This window comes from Notechis scutatus, chromosome 6, assembly GCF_049901735.1.
Source record: "Notechis scutatus isolate UNSWTSFEM ecotype Mainland chromosome 6, rNotScu1.2, whole genome shotgun sequence".
Classification (NCBI taxonomy): domain Eukaryota; kingdom Metazoa; phylum Chordata; class Lepidosauria; order Squamata; family Elapidae; genus Notechis; species Notechis scutatus.
Window position 1 is genome coordinate 19819302 of NC_142014.1, and position 15701 is coordinate 19835002.

At 39.2% G+C, this 15701-nt stretch overlaps 1 protein-coding gene across 3 annotated transcripts in view; it reads left to right on the plus strand.

Moving 5' to 3' along the window:
• Positions 1-15701, plus strand: part of CELSR1 (cadherin EGF LAG seven-pass G-type receptor 1) — a 176945-nt gene that overhangs the window by 156288 nt on the left and 4956 nt on the right. For 2 of the 3 annotated variants that reach the window (XM_026677651.2, XM_087969432.1), the window contains exons 25-34: positions 1134-1308; positions 2941-3053; positions 4657-4736; positions 6777-6903; positions 7899-8024; positions 8368-8462; positions 9116-9219; positions 11001-11168; positions 14131-14373; positions 15307-15574. In XM_026677651.2, coding sequence (XP_026533436.2) covers positions 1134-1308; positions 2941-3053; positions 4657-4736; positions 6777-6903; positions 7899-8024; positions 8368-8462; positions 9116-9219; positions 11001-11168; positions 14131-14373; positions 15307-15574 — 1499 coding nt within the window. The remainder of the gene's footprint in view (positions 1-1133; positions 1309-2940; positions 3054-4656; positions 4737-6776; positions 6904-7898; positions 8025-8367; positions 8463-9115; positions 9220-11000; positions 11169-14130; positions 14374-15306; positions 15575-15701) is intronic. The other variant, XM_026677652.2, reaches the window with a different exon arrangement.

Below are 15701 nucleotides of genomic sequence, written 5' to 3' on the forward strand. Positions count from 1 at the left end.
CGAATTATCCTTCTTTAGTACGTAATTTTAACATGGGAGAATGAGGCTGTGTTCTGATACAAAAAGAGATCTTGTGGGGCCAGAAATAGACCAAAAATTACCATGAGGAGCCATATTGTTGGGGGCAATAGGCTGACTCTGTAAACCGCTTAGAGAGAGCTGTAAAGCACCATAAAGCAGTATACAAGTCTAAGTGCTATTGCTATTTCCATTTCCTGTTAACCAAAATGGGGTCAGGTAAAATCTTCAAACTGTACTTCATCGTGATTTTTCAATACAGGTAGTCAGTCCTCAATTTACTATCACAATTGAGCCCAGAATATATGTTGTTAAGCGAGAAATTGATTAAGTGAATATTGGCCCATTTTACTTTTCTTGCCAGAGTTGTTAAATGAATAGCCTGCAGTTTTTAAATTAGTAATGTGGTTTTTAAGCGAATCTGGCTTCCCTGTTGACTTTGCTGGTCAGTAGTTTGCAAAAATTGATCACATGAACCTGGGAAGCTGCAACCATCATAAATGTTAATCAGTTGTCAAGCATCTGAATGTAAATCATGTGACCATGGGGGTGCTGCAGGTGGTCATAAGTATGAAAAATGGTCATAACTCACTTTTTTTCAGTGTCATTGTAACTTCGAGCAGTTGTAAGTTGAGGACTGCTTTAATGCATCATAGTTAAGACAGGTCACATGTCACCCCAGGAGTTCATAAAAGCGGTTTTGGGGTGGCGGGGGGTTGGCTTTTTTGGGAAGATCTTAGCTTTCCAAAATTATGAATGTACAGATGACTATAGGTTGCTATAAATTAAGAGAAAATATGTTTCTAGAGATCAATAGCATAAGATGATGATTCTCTTAACTTTTCTTTGGAGACTCAGAAACATCTGACTAGACATGTTTAAAATAAGATGCTGGACCACCTTAACATTTGATCTAGTGTAGAGTAGTAATGACTTAGCATTACAAAAGATAGTCGTCTTTCCCCCAAAAAAAGATCAACTGTCATGCATAAAACAGTAAATTTGGAATGCAACCCTTATGAATGTTCACTTACATAGAACCAAACATTCATAGTTGTGCTAAAAGGTATGGTGGCTTGGCAGTTCTAATTGATCTGGATTCTTTCTTTCTCTAGTTTGTGTGCACGGTAATAGCCATTCTTTTGCACTACTTCTACATGAGCACGTTTGCTTGGATGTTTGTTGAGCAGCTTCATATCTACCGCATGCTGACTGAAGTGAGAAACATCAATTTCGGGCACATGAGGTTTTATTATGTTATTGGTTGGGGGATTCCTGCCATTATAACAGGTAAGAAAGGGGCATACTTGCCTAATGAACTTAGCTTTATTCTTATGACCTGCCATAACTTCCTCCCAGGGAGGTCTTGTGTTACTGAAAACTGGGGGAAAGTTTTATATATTCTGAGCAAAATGCAGGCAAGACACATCAACGGCTTCTACTTGAAATTGTAAAAATGCTACCTTAGGCTAGAGAAAAGTATACAAAATTAATATGCTGATTTTAAACGCTGATTACTTTTTGGCAGCAAAAAATGCATCAAATGTACATTAAACTAGAAGTTCACCATAGTGACTTAAAAATATTTGAATGACTTCTATGGGAAAATATTCTGATAAATACTGTCTCAAATGAATGAAAATAATATTCAGTACCAGATCTAAAATATTTTCCATTGCAGTTGTATGTTCTAATTGTTACCAGCTGGTAATGATGGTACTTTTGGAAGTGACATGATATGGCTGTGAATGGTTCAAGTAACATCTGAATGATCATAACTTTTCTACCTTGCTATTTGCATCAGAAACTCAATTTCTGCAGTCTTAAATATTAGCAGCCTAAGAATCAAGGCTATCTTATAAACATTATTAAAGAATACAGTGTATTGTAAGCAGGACCATTCCATCACTCCTGGACTAAATAAATGCTGGCTGAAATGTTGAACGAGCAAATAGAAACTCACAGATTTGGGGAATGGATGTGGGAAGATGCTGTACTAGAAAAAATAGTTATGCTTGCCAAGGTTGAAGAAAGTAGGAGGGAAAACTGGAGATAACAGTAGATGCACAATTGAAGAGATTACTTAGCTAACCTTGGAAGAATTGTGTGATGGTGAGCATTTGCCCATATAGTCACTATTTTGATCCCAGCTTGGTGAGACTTGCTAAATTTAAAAAGTGAAAGCACAAAATGCAATCCATACTTCCTTGATCGCCGGACACCACGTGGCACATTGTGCTGGTGCCGCCACCTGTGGCCAGATGCTATGTGGCTTGCCATTCTAGTGTCAAAAATCTTGCAATCAGTTGTAGAGTAACTCAGTATTTGAATACTAGTGACTAAGGGAGATGTGAACTATCAAATCTGGAAGGCAACTAGCTGGAGAAAGTTGGCATGGAGAGTTTTTGTGTTGGCTGGTAAGTTTAGAAGATGATCAAGGATTAGAATATGAAAGCTCAAAGAATAGAGATATGCTTGATGGAAGAGGGATTTAAAATTCTTACAGTATGTATATAGAACATAGGAACTAAGGAAAAAATCCTGACAGTGAGAAAAATTAACCAGTGGAAAGGCCCGCCTCCAAAAGTTGTGGGTGCTCCATCCACTAGACTAGAGGTTTTTAAGAAGAAATTGAACAGCCATTAATCCAGAATTAATCCTGCTCGAGCAGGGGGTTGGACTAGAAGATCTCAAAAGGTCCCATCCAACTCTATTATTCCATTATACCTTTCCTAAAATGTTTGATTTCCTACTTGAGGGTTGAAATACATCTCATTTTAATTCCAAAAAAACCAACAACAAAAACAGAGAATCCCCTTGCTCTTCTTAGACAATTTAAAAAAAAACATTTCTTGGTGTGAATTAATGTTTCAAAGGATTCCATACATTGAGTTTCTCTCTGTTTTTTGTATTGCAATGCAGGTCTTGCTGTTGGTTTAGATCCTCAGGGATATGGGAACCAAGATTTTTGCTGGCTGTCTGTTTATGACACCCTAATTTGGAGTTTTGCTGGTCCCATTGTAATAGTTGTGGCTGTAAGTATTGTCGTTTCTGCAGTGGTATAGCCCCCTCATAGAACAAGGTAACTGACATCATAGAGAGAATGAACAACTAAGTGAGTGTGACTAAGCCTTCCCTTTAGATTCTTATACAAAATAATGAATAAGATTTTATATCTAACAGCTGTATAAAATTATAAAATGTCTCAATAGCAATTTGTTGAAGTGATTGATCGATTATGTGCCATCAAGTAGTTTTCAACTCTCAGTAGCCCCATAGATAGATGTTTTTTCATGAAAATCTATCCCTAATCTGGTCTTTCAGGTTTTCTAATGTGTGCTTATTGGTACTGTAACTGAGTCTATCCACCTTGCCAGGAGCAATGTGTTTAATGGCAAATTTCCTTTATTTCCCCAAACATTACTATTGTTTGTTAAAAGACAGATCTTCTTTGAGTTGAATTATGTGCATGTCTTTTACTGACAAGAATACAATTGTGTTTTTAAATAGAGTGAAACCTGAAAGTTATAACACTCCTTAAAATTGCAATATGGCCAAATTTGTCTATATAAAATTCTAATAAATATTTTTACACATTTAAGAGATATGCACCCTCCTTTTGAATTTTATATTCCCTTTGTCTCACTGAAATTAGAACTTTTAAAAACTGTAAACTTGTGAAGTTTAAAAAGTACTGAGTTAAAAGAAGTTTTCCCTCTAGTTATAACTAATGAATCTCTTCAAAAACTCATTAGGTTGCAGAGCAAACAGCCCAAATAAATGTTAAAACCATGCTGAATGAGCTGTATATGCAAGTCTTAAAACACTTATACTTGTTTCTTTTTTATTTGATTTATATCCATCTTTGCACTTAAAATTAAAAAAGAGAACAATAAAAAGTTATCGTAAATCCTCAGATTACAATTAACAGTAAAAGTGATAACATCATTCACTACCAATTAAAAACCTGATGGAAGAATCATATGGATGCTCCCTCATTGGAGATTGTAAGAAGAGATCGGACAGCCATTTGTCTGAAATAATTTAGGGTTGGACTATAAGACCTCGAAGGTCCCTTCCATTTATGTTATTCTGTATTCTGATAGTGGGAGTGTCTTCAAAAGGGTCTCTCGCCTCTAAATTTTATTTAGGATTGCAACAAGAAGATGGCCCTACAGATGGTTAGACCCTCAACCATTTAAGTCTTTAATGATCAATACCAATCTCTTACATTGTGTGTCCATAAGCTTACTTTAGTACTGCATAATTCTTCAGCTCATTATCTATATAGTCTTTCTCATTTGCCTCCTAACTACTTCTACCCCATTCCCTACATTTTCAGAGAGTTTTCGATGTATAATTTTTTCTTGCTTAAATACTTTACACATTTTGTTTGCTGCTGTTATATTATTCGGTTACTGCTTGGGGTTTTACATTCCTGTCTTCTGTGCTAATGCTTTTATTGTTACTTTATGGGAGCTACTTAAAACTCTGTAGCAGAAAAATAGAATTGCAAATATAAATACAAAAAGATTCCCAGAAGTGTAATTCTTTTTTTTTTGTTCACACCCCCACAGATACAAAGTGTATTTATAAAGTAGAAATTGTGTCTGATCTTTGTGTATTTTTCCCTTCAAGATCAACATTGTAATCTTCATCTTAGCCGTGAAAGCATCGTGCAAACGAAGGCAGCGCTCACTAGAGAAAACTGGTGTCATGTAAGTTTATAACTGGGTAGAAAGGAAATAATATTGAGCAGAGATAATGTGACGTATTTGTTAAAATAATAATTTTTAGCAGTTTATTAAGACTTAAGAAGATGTCCCAAAGTTGCTTTTTTAAGAGGCAACTGGACTTCTCTCTTTTTTTTCTTTGAAGACGTTTCGCTTCCTATCCAAGAAATTCCAGTTGCCTTTGAAAACGCACCTTTGAAACAACCATGACCCGGATGACAGAGAATCTCCATAGACACTTAAGAAGATGGTATCAAGACTGGAGAAGCTGTACTTGTGTGCCATTTAATCTCATTTACATTACTTCCCTCACCTCTCATTTCCACATTCCAGCTTTTGCTATTTTATTTGTTATTTATTTTGCTATTTTATTCATAAAAGAGCTTTTTGCGTAATTTTAGTGAACTGCTCGCTAAAACAGTTCTATGAAAAGATATAAAGGTAAAGGATTTCCTTTCAACCTGGACTTGCCTTCTCCTTAGATAAAATGTATTCTCAACTTTGAAATTCATTCTACATAATTTTGAAATCGAATCAGACATTTTAAAAAAAAGAATCGCATCCTAATATTCTCCAATACATCCCTGCAGCGGATTATTCTGTAGACTCTTGTAGGATTTGGGGGGCTGAAGGAACAGCCAGATTCTGTTGGATAAAGATACCAACACACACAAGTAGCTCTTTGCTTGATATTCTAGGTCTTCCTTCTGACAGTTGACATCAGTCTATCCCTTTCTCATTTATTCTGAAGTTCCTACCAATTTTAGTCAACTTAGGATACGCCCTCATGTACTGTACATAGGAGTTGCTTTCTGCTGAGTTCCATTTTACTTTCCACTGTACTGAGTCCCTATATAGACCAACTCCAGCTTTCCAGCAGGAGTTTTCCTAATTTTCCTAGTCCTGTCTGGACTTTCCAGAGATTGAATCTGGGACTTTCTAGACCCAAGGCAAGAGTCTTATCATACTGCTACACCCCCTTTCTCAATATACACCAATAGCTAGAGAAATAGTTAGTGGTACCGTACAACAAAGGTTATTCCACCACTCTTTACTTTTCACTAACATACTGCTGTTACCTTATGATGGAGTATGAAGTCAAAAAGGCAGGGCTGGTGTGGTCAGTATGTCTTGAAAAGCATTTAAGGCATTGCTTTGTAAAGAATCCCTCAAAACATGTCCCCCAAAAGACTCATGGTTACTTCAAAGGTTTTTGCAGGTTGTCTCTTCATGTATGTGCACACATGTATGTGCCCACTGGGACACACTGACATATTGGAAGTACTGTATATTTGCCTGCACGTGTATACACACAGTCAATTTCAAAAACAGGAGGTCCAAATCTTAATAGGTCGGCCTCATAGCTTCAAGAAGGGATGGTATGCAGTGCTCTTTCTAATGCTTTGCTCAAGCCAAGTGCCTTATATAGTACATATTGCTGTCCATATCATATCAGGAGAAAGACAGCATGTGAATGGATTTGGGATAGTAGATTCATGCAGCCTGATAAGGAAAGACTCTGTTTCCAAGTGATATAATCAGCAGCGTTAGGAGGAGCTGGTACTTACAGCTGCTTAAGAGGTGATCATTCAGAACAGGGGTCCCCAATTCCTGGTCCATGGACTGGCGCCGGACCACGGCATGCCAAAACCGGGCTGCGCAAACAAGCAAAGCCTCATCTGCAGGATGCAGGCAGCACACAAAACCACAACCCCCTCCGGTCCATGGAAAACATGGGATTGGTCCCTGGTGCCCAAAAGTTTGGGGCCACTGATTTAGAAGTCACAGTTCAGTTACTGACACCTCTTTGGACGAGGCTGAACAAGGTTTATGGGCCAAGAAAACTTACAGAAATTTGACGTTGTCATAGAGTAGAGTAAAAAAAAAAAAAATGGTTTCTCATTTTAGTTAGGGATCTTCCAGAATGCTTTTGTTTCCCAGGATGGATTGGAAATAGATGTCTCCATAGGAGGCAGCTATATTGCATGCCTTAAAACAATTACCTTAATTGTGCTTTTTATCTAGTTCTGTACTGAGGACTGCCTTCCTCCTCCTCCTGTTGGTCAGTGCAACTTGGTTACTGGGTCTGATGGCAGTAAATAGTGGCATAATGAGCTTTCACTACTTGTTTGCTATCTTTAGCTGCTTACAGGTAGGTGGTATCGTTTGGTCTTAATGGCAAGCTTTTTGATCTGTTTCAAAGGTCTTGATAATTTATTTGCTGGAACAAATTGTTTTTTTAAAGATAGCAATAGCGCTTATACTTATATACCACTTCACAGTGCTTTACAGCCCTCTCTAAGCAGTTTACAGAGTCAGCCTATTTCCCCCAATAATCTGGTTTCTCATTTTTACTGACCTTGGAAGGATAGAAGACTGAGTCAACCTTGAGTCGGTCGGAATTGAACTGCCGAATTGCTGGCAGCTGGCAGTCAGCGGAATTAGCCTGCAGTACTGCATTCTAACCACTGCGCCACCACGGCTCCGGTGATGACCTCACAATGAAAATGGCAAACCAAAATGACTTTCATTTTATTTGATTCAGTGGAAAGCAGGCAATTTTTATCGAGGCAGCCTCCAGTAAATGAATTGAAATGCACAGCTGTTTCAGAACAACAAAGGAATAGTTTTGATGCCTGATTTTGCTCTAATGCTTCTCCAATTTTTAAGGAACAAAACAAATCTGTGTTGTTTTCTTTGAAAAAGTGCAGAAACGGTTTGCCATTATCTTCTTTTAGGTTATTTTTTTTCAGCTTTCCAGTATAGCTTTCCAGTATATGTTCAGCTTTCCAATATAGACTAGAAGTCATCTGTTAACTTGCTTTTACTATACTAACTCCAGATTCAGAAAACACAGACCACTGAAAGCTGATTACTATGAGAAAGATATTACTGCATCCACATCTTTCTTTAAGCCTTTTTCATTCTTTCATTTTTTTTCTTTTTAAGTTAGTTTTGCCTAAGTTTCTCCTTTTATTCAGGTACATTTCCTATAATATCATACTTCACATGTTGGTTTCTTAGTATATGTTATATGCTAATGTTTTCATAAAATGTCTTTACAAAATCATCATCTAATCACTTGGTTTATCCTTATGAAAGAGTGTCATTTTTTTTTTATTCTTCTCCTCTCTCGTAACAATCCAGGGGCTGTTCATCTTTTTCTTCCACTGTATATTCAACAAGGAAGTGAGGAAGCATTTGAAGAATACATTCACAGGAAAGAAGTCATTTCCAGATGACTCCACAACAACTAGAGCCACTCTGTTAACTGTGAGAAATTATTTTGCATAAGCATTTCCCTACCAATGGCTTGGCTTGGAATTCTCTTTTATGTTTTTCTTTTTTCCCTCTAAAATTGTTCATCTTGGATCATTCGGTTTTGGGCTCAAGTATTTTTAATTAAAATTGTAACTAAGAACAATGGCCTTCGAATGGGCCAATTTATAATTTGCCCTAAATCAAATATTGCACTATTCAAAGTTGCACTAATCACAACATACCTGTACACATAACTCTTTTTTTAAAAAAATAGTATCTATTTAATCTACTTTTAGTAACCTTGCTTTCCAGCTAATTTCTTACTTTTTTTTCTCTCTCTCTATCTATCTCTTAGCGGTCTCTGAATTGCAATGATACATATATTGAAGAACCAAACATGTATCGAACCACAATTGGGGAATCCACTGTCTCCTTAGAAAGCAGCATCAGGTCAGCCAATAATCACAATAACTAAGTTGCTTGTATTCTCAAACAGATTTTTCTTTTCCATTTTTCTTTTCTTTTTTTAATGAATAAAACGATGAGCCGCAGTGGCGCAGTGGTTAGAGTGCAGTACTGCAGGCTACTTCTGCTGACTGCTGGCTGCCTGCAATTTGGCAGTTCAAATCCCACCAGGCTCAAGGTTGACTCAGCCTTCCATCCTTCCGAGGTGGGTAAAATGAGGACCCAGATTGTTGGGGGGCAAATGTGCTTGACTCTGTAAACCACTTAGAGATGGCTGTGAAGTACTGTGAAGCCGTATATAAGCCTTATTGCTATTGCTATGCCTTGGCCATTTGGCAAACAAAATAACGTGTTTTCCCTTTTGCACAAATTGTCCTGGCCTCCTTTCTCTGCAAACTCTGCAGAGAAAATTTGTTCTTATGGTATATCTTTTCTCTGTACCCTCGCAAGTGCCAAGCAGTTTGACCAGACAAGAATGGTAACAAACAATGGTTCTCTTATTCCATTTTCTACATTACTACCATATAATGCTGAGGAGGGGAAGGGAAAGTGACAAAATACACTGTAATGTCTAGTTTTGCTTAATTTTTTTAAAGCATTGATTGGAAAAGTTTTATTTATATACTTATCTGATTTAGTAGAGATGAAGCTGCCCAGAAACACAGCATATCAAGTCAAGCAAGAGCTGGTAATACAGAAGGAGATTCCTCCATCTTCCAAAGGAAGCCATCAAAATCCAATCGTAAGAAAAAATACAAAATCCAAGGATTTAAATAATACTTTTTTTTTTTTTTTTGCTATTTCTCAGTTAGGGCCATATTTCCTAGTTGGGTTTTATTAACCTGATGCAAACCAAAACAACACAGGATGATGGTTTAATTGTCAAATACCATCAGCTAGAATAGACCCATGGAGTAAAAAAAAAAATAGCTTATATTTGTTTTGGATCTGTTTTGGCTGTCTTAGCAAATCAGAGATTTTAACAGTAGGAAAGGTAGGGCCATACCGATCAGGAAAGCAGAAGCAAACCATTGTTTTCAAAGGAGAAAAAAAAAGTAATTAAAATGCTCCATGAAAATCCTAGAGTTTGGACCAGTGGTCCTGCTTTGGCAGGCATTGAACCTGGCTCTCCCCGGTCCTTTAGCTCTTATTTCTAGAGCACAGGCTGAAAGGCATTGAGCCAGCTTACTGTACATTACCCTAATTTACATCTTCTGTCATCACCATTAGCGTCCATTAGGGGGAAAGAGAAAAAATGCAAAGCATTTGAATCAAGGCTATAGACACCTGGGTTTTTATTTGATAGAGTTGTTAAGATGATGGAGTAGACTAGGACAACCCAGATCTAAGTCTCCCCTCAACAGTGGAAGCTCACAATGGGTGGGTCTCCTGGGTCTGTCAACTCATAAAATATTTCTCTGGTCTTTTTAGAGTTGCCAACAGAAAGGGAGGGTGGAGCAGTGCAGCAGCTTGCAAAACCGAAACTGCATTCCATAAATGTTTTCAAAGATAGTAACTAGGTGACCGAAATTTCTGCCGCATAAAATTCTAACTGGAGAGCATGATTGATGGCTCTTGGCTATGGCTATGTCCCATTGGAGAATATGAATTACAATACACCCGGGGGCGGGGGCGGGGGAAGCATTGTCAAGGGTGACAATGAATTATGCGTCTCAGAGTCGGCTACACCCAAGCAGTGCCGGCATGTTAACTCCCAATAAATCTTTTTAAGTTCTGGAAATTTGGCTCGAGACTCATGATTTAATTGGGGTAACTGCATGAATCCTGACAGTGTCTTCATGATGATACGGTGGCTGATGGTTTACGTGTCACCTGGCCACATCCACTCCGCCACTAAGGCTTATTACTGCCACGCTCAAACAAAAATGAAAGATAATGGAGTCCAAGAACTACCTTTTTTTCTTGAAAAAAACAGGTGGTTGTGCATAAAGAGAAATTACAGGTAGTCCTCAACTTACTACCACAGTGGAGCCCTGATATTAAGTGAGAAATCTGTTAAGTGAATTTGTCCCATTTTATGACTTCCCTTGCTGCGTTTGTGAAGTGAATCACTGCAGTTGTTAAAATTAGTAATATGCTTTTGTGAAGTGAATCTGGCCTTGACTTTGCCTTGTCAGAAGGTTGCAAAATGACTCCTGAACACTGTAACTGTCATAAACACGAGTCAGTTGTCAAGCATCTGAATGTAGATCATGTGGCTGCTGCAACGGTCATAAGTGTGAAACATGATCGTAAGTCACTATTTTCAGTCCCGTTGTAACTTTGAACGGTCACTAAATGAACTGTTGTAAGTCGAGGGTTACCTGTAGTTACCGAGGTTAGATTTTACTCCCACTGCAGCTTCCTGGTATCATCTCTTTTCTCTTGTGAATCCCATTTGGTTGTATTGCTGCATATAGTTAAAAAGCACATCCCAGAGGAGTTGCAGAAAATCTGTGGCCAAATTTAATTTTGATTTGTCACAGCTCGTCTCACTGGCTGACTGGTTATTTTTATCCACAGAGCGTGACTCTGATTCTGACAGTGAATTGTCCCTTGATGAACACAGCAGTTCGTACGCTTCCTCTCACTCGTCAGATAGCGAGGAAGATGTGATAGACGCAGAGAAGAAATGGAACACTGGCACTTTGAAAAACAACGAGCGGATTCCAGTCCATAGCACTCCTAAAGGTAAAGAGTATAAGCCAGGGGTGTCAGGTGAGGCTCCATTCAAAATCCACGAAAGAAAACCTTAGACTCCATTGTTATCGAGGAAAAGACTTTTCCTGAAAATTGAAGTGGTAGCATCGGAGGAAACAGATAACAGGTAGAAAACAGATAACAGATAACCAGAGTTGGAAGGGACCTTGTAGGTCATCTAGTCCAACCGCCCGCCCAAGCGGGAGACCCTACACCATTTCTGACAAATGGCAGTCCAATCTCTTCTTGAAGGTCTCAAGTGATGGCGCTCCCTCAACTTCCAAGGGCAAGCTGTTCCATGGGTTGATTGTTCTCACTGTCAGAAAGTTTCTCCTTTTTTCCACGTTAAATCTCTCCTTGTTCAGTTTCCATCCATTATTCCTTGTCTGGCCTACAGGCGCTTTAGAAAATAACTTGACCCCTTCCTCCCTGTGGCAGCCCCTCAAATATTGGAAGACCTCTATCATGTCTCCCCTGGTCCTTCTCTTCACTAGACTACCCAAGCCCAGTTCCTGCAACTGTTCATTGTATGTTTTAGCCTCCAGTTGCTCTTCTCTGTACTTTTTCTAGAGTCTCAACATCTTTTTTATAATGTGGTGAACAAAACTGGATGCAGTGATCTAGGTGTGGAAACACAAGATCTGAGACAATAGGCGCGAAAATCCCATATAGAAAGTTATCCCATGTTCCCACCCCGCAATAGTTCAAACTGGCCATCCAATGTGAGGTGTGATAATGTCATGTGGGTGCATCTTCAGGTAGTGTTTCACACATCTGGTATGCCAAGACAGCCTTGGCCTAGAGAGGCTACATCTGCGCAGTAAGCAAGTAAGCATAATCAAGTAAGCATCTCAACTTATTACAATGCATCAACTTCATCCTCCAGCACCTTTCCCCCCCATGAATCCCCATTATTCTCCCCCCCACGCCCCCATTTCTATGGCAGCCGGAAAGAGACCAAATAGAAGAAGGATTCTTGGAGGCTGACACAAGGGTGTCAAACTCAAGGCCCATGAGCCAGATGTGGCTCGCAGGGTGCTTAGATCTGGCCCGTGGGCCCATCCTAGAAACAGCGAAGGACCGACCTGCGGTGCCTCCGCCAGAGAAAACGGAGCCCGGGAGGGCCGCACTTGGCCCTCCCTGGCTCCATTTTTGGCCACAACAGCCTCCTGCCACCCTCTGCCAACGAAAATGGAGCTCGGGGAGGCAGCACGCATAACTGCAGTTGTAACCACCTTCGTTAAATTAACTGCAGTTACAGAGGGCTGCAGGAGGCCGTCATGGATGGAGCCCGGGCGGGCTGAAAATGGAGCCTTGATGAGTGATGTCAATCTGGCCACACCCACCCTGGCCACCCCCTCACCCCCCGATGATGTGGCCTCCAATGAAATCGAGTTTGACAGCCCTGGTATAAGCACTTGAGTTTCCTCCTTGAAAAAGAGGAGACTCAAGGCCAAGAAAGCCAGTTTAGCGTGTGATTCTTTGAGGACAATATGTCCCAAAGGTGCTTTTTTTTTCAAGAGGCAATTGGACTTCCTTGTTTTTCTTTGAAGATGCTTCACTTCTCATCCAAGAAGCTTCTTCAGCTCTGACTGGATGGTGGGGAATGGAAGGATTTATATTCCTTTCCCCACCATCCAATCAGAACTGAATAAGCTTCTTGGATGAGAAGTGAAGCATCTTCAAAGAAAAACAATTTCGAAAGCCCAGTGTGAAAAAAGCCCCTTTGGGACAACCACGACCTGGATGGTTGAGAATCTCCATAGAGATGGAGGACAGTATGTTGCTTACTTGAAAACCCCATCTTTACAATTCAAATATTCATAACTTCAATCTCCTTGTAAGGACAGTGCATTATTTAAAATACTAAAAAGAAATGCTATAGAAATTTCATCAGTGATTTTAGAGGACAATATAAGAATTATTCCATCCAAATCTAGACTAAACCCATGGAGGAAAAAAATTGTTGAAGTCGTTAGGGGGCCTCTTGTCTGTTTTATGCTGACATCTGCCACAAGCTGTTAACTCCACATTTTAATTGCATTTCTTCATGATTCTGATCAGTTTTATTTACAAATTAGCTCGATACCCGTGCTTTGCTATGAAACTATGAGGTCAGGCTTAGCTTTTGGGGAGGAAAATAAGGGGAAAAATTTCTGCTTCTGCCTACCAGCATCCATCAGTATTTGTCTGGCTACTGTGTTATCAGTGTGTGAGAGAATTTAGGGCTGTTTGGAAACTGAAACAGTATTTGCTGTTTGAGCAAGGAGACAGCAAGGAGCCTAGGTGTGGCTTAGCTCAACTGCTCTGTACTAAAGCTGCTTGGTGCTCTGAAACTGAAACTCCTCTGCTTGTGTTTTGCATTTGGAACAGATTTCTTTTCAGGTGGGGAAGGGGAGTAGAACTCCTAGCAACAGAGCGTGTTAATAATAATCATATACAAAATACTGATGCTCTGATGGTCATTTTGAAAAATCCTTGCTTAGTGAGCACCTAGAACCCAAGAAGAACATAGGTGCCAACTTTCAAGTGTGTAGGCGTTACGGTTCTGGAGATTTTGTGATGATGCGTGAGTGGTATTCGCTTTTATATATATAGATTTGACTTTCAGTTTCAAGGGATTATTATACAGTATTTCTTCAATTGTGGCAAATTCTGTCCTGTAATATGAGAGATGCTCAGCAGCTTGATTAGCATGCTTACCTAATTAAGTAAGCAATTACTTTTATGTGTGCAATGTGTTTGATGGGCTGATCATTGGCCATCATAAAGACCCTATCACTCTGTGATCAGTGAACAATAGAAAGGTCTTTCCTTGCTGATAGATTTTTTTTTCACTTTAAGTTGAAGATATAATTGTAGAAATCCAAAGAGTTGCTTGTTGAAATTTTAGTTCTGTAGAAGGTCTACGTATGTTTGTGTATTGTGTTTTAAAATATTTTGTATCCTACAGTTGATACCATGCCCAATCATGTAAAACCCTACTGGCCATCTGAGGGCATTGACGCAAGTGACGAGGAGGAGCCAAACGCAAAGCAAAAACTGAAGGTGGAAACCAAGGTTAATGTAGAACTACATCAGGAAAATCAAGTGAATCACAGCAGCGAAATACCTCAGGAAAAAGAGGACGAGGGACAGCAAAAGGAGAATAAACCACTCACTCATCAAAACCATCAGCCACCAGAACAGAGGAAAGGTATTAGAGAAGGTTTAAATTATGAAATCCACTATTGCAAAATGCGGTGTTTAATTATGTGGCTTGAACAGGAGAGAAGATACATTCCTGGAGTATAGCATCAATCTTTATTAATGATGTGGTACCTTCAGGATCAGTCCTATCATGTATATTGATTGCTAAGGAACAATCCTAAAAGGAATTTGCTTCACTTGTGAGCTGTCTAGAGCAGGGGTCTCCAACCTTGGCAAGAATTCTGGGAGTTGAAGTCCATAAATCTTAAGGTTGCCAAGGTTGAAGACCCCTGCGTTAGAGAGCTCTGTGTGGCCACTGCAAGAAACAAATTGTTGAAACATCAACTTGCAGCTTCACCTAATATACTCCTTGTTATGCTCTTAATGCAAGTTGCATTGCAATGAAAAATAAGGGCCCTGAGAGCTAAGTTGCTGAATGCTATAGCTTAAAGCCATTTCACAAACTGGCAAGTATACTTCTAAGACACTGCGTTTGTAATCTGAAATTACACATATACTGGCTGCCTTTTAAGAACTGTTACATTGCTTTGTGTCAGGGAAGGACTTTCTGGCCAGCCTCTATTTCTCTGAGCTTCACGGGTGAAGTGGCAGAAATTCCAAAACCTTTACAGTACAATATCTTTGTAAACATAAGGGACTTCCTTTGGTGCTTTAATCCTATTGACTCACTAAAATAGTCTGCATCATAAACTATGATTAAATGGTAATATTTTCCTATTGACCCTACATTTTCTTGGTGGGGCAGGTCATGTCCAGATGGGCATCAGGTATGTCAAGTGGAGACTATTCTAGAAGTTGAAGCAGAAACTTTCTTCGTGTCAAGCATAAATATGCATAAAACATTGCCTTTTCCTAAAGAAACGTTTTTTCGTCTTATTGTATTAATATGTTGGGCATATCCTCTTCTTCCCTGTGTTAGGCATATTGAAAAATAAAATCACCTACCCTCCTCCATTAGTGGATAAAAATATGAAGAACCGGCTACGAGAAAAATTGTCAGACTATCATCAAACTGCAATCTCCCCTAAACCAACTTCTGTTGGGACTAACAATGGTGTTCGCTCCACTTCAGACTCTGGAGTAACAATAAAAAGCCCAAGGAGAGAAAATCCTCCAGAACAGATGAATGGCTTAGCCATGAATGTCCACATGGGGACAATAACGGCTGAGAATAACTCGGATTCTGAGTGAGTGCCAAGCCTGCATGTTTCCCGTGATACTTCTCTTGAGTTTCTGGTGCTTATTTCTTTCCAAAGACTTACCATTTAATACTTTCAGTGGCTTGTTTTGGACATTCATTCCAAAATCAGCCTC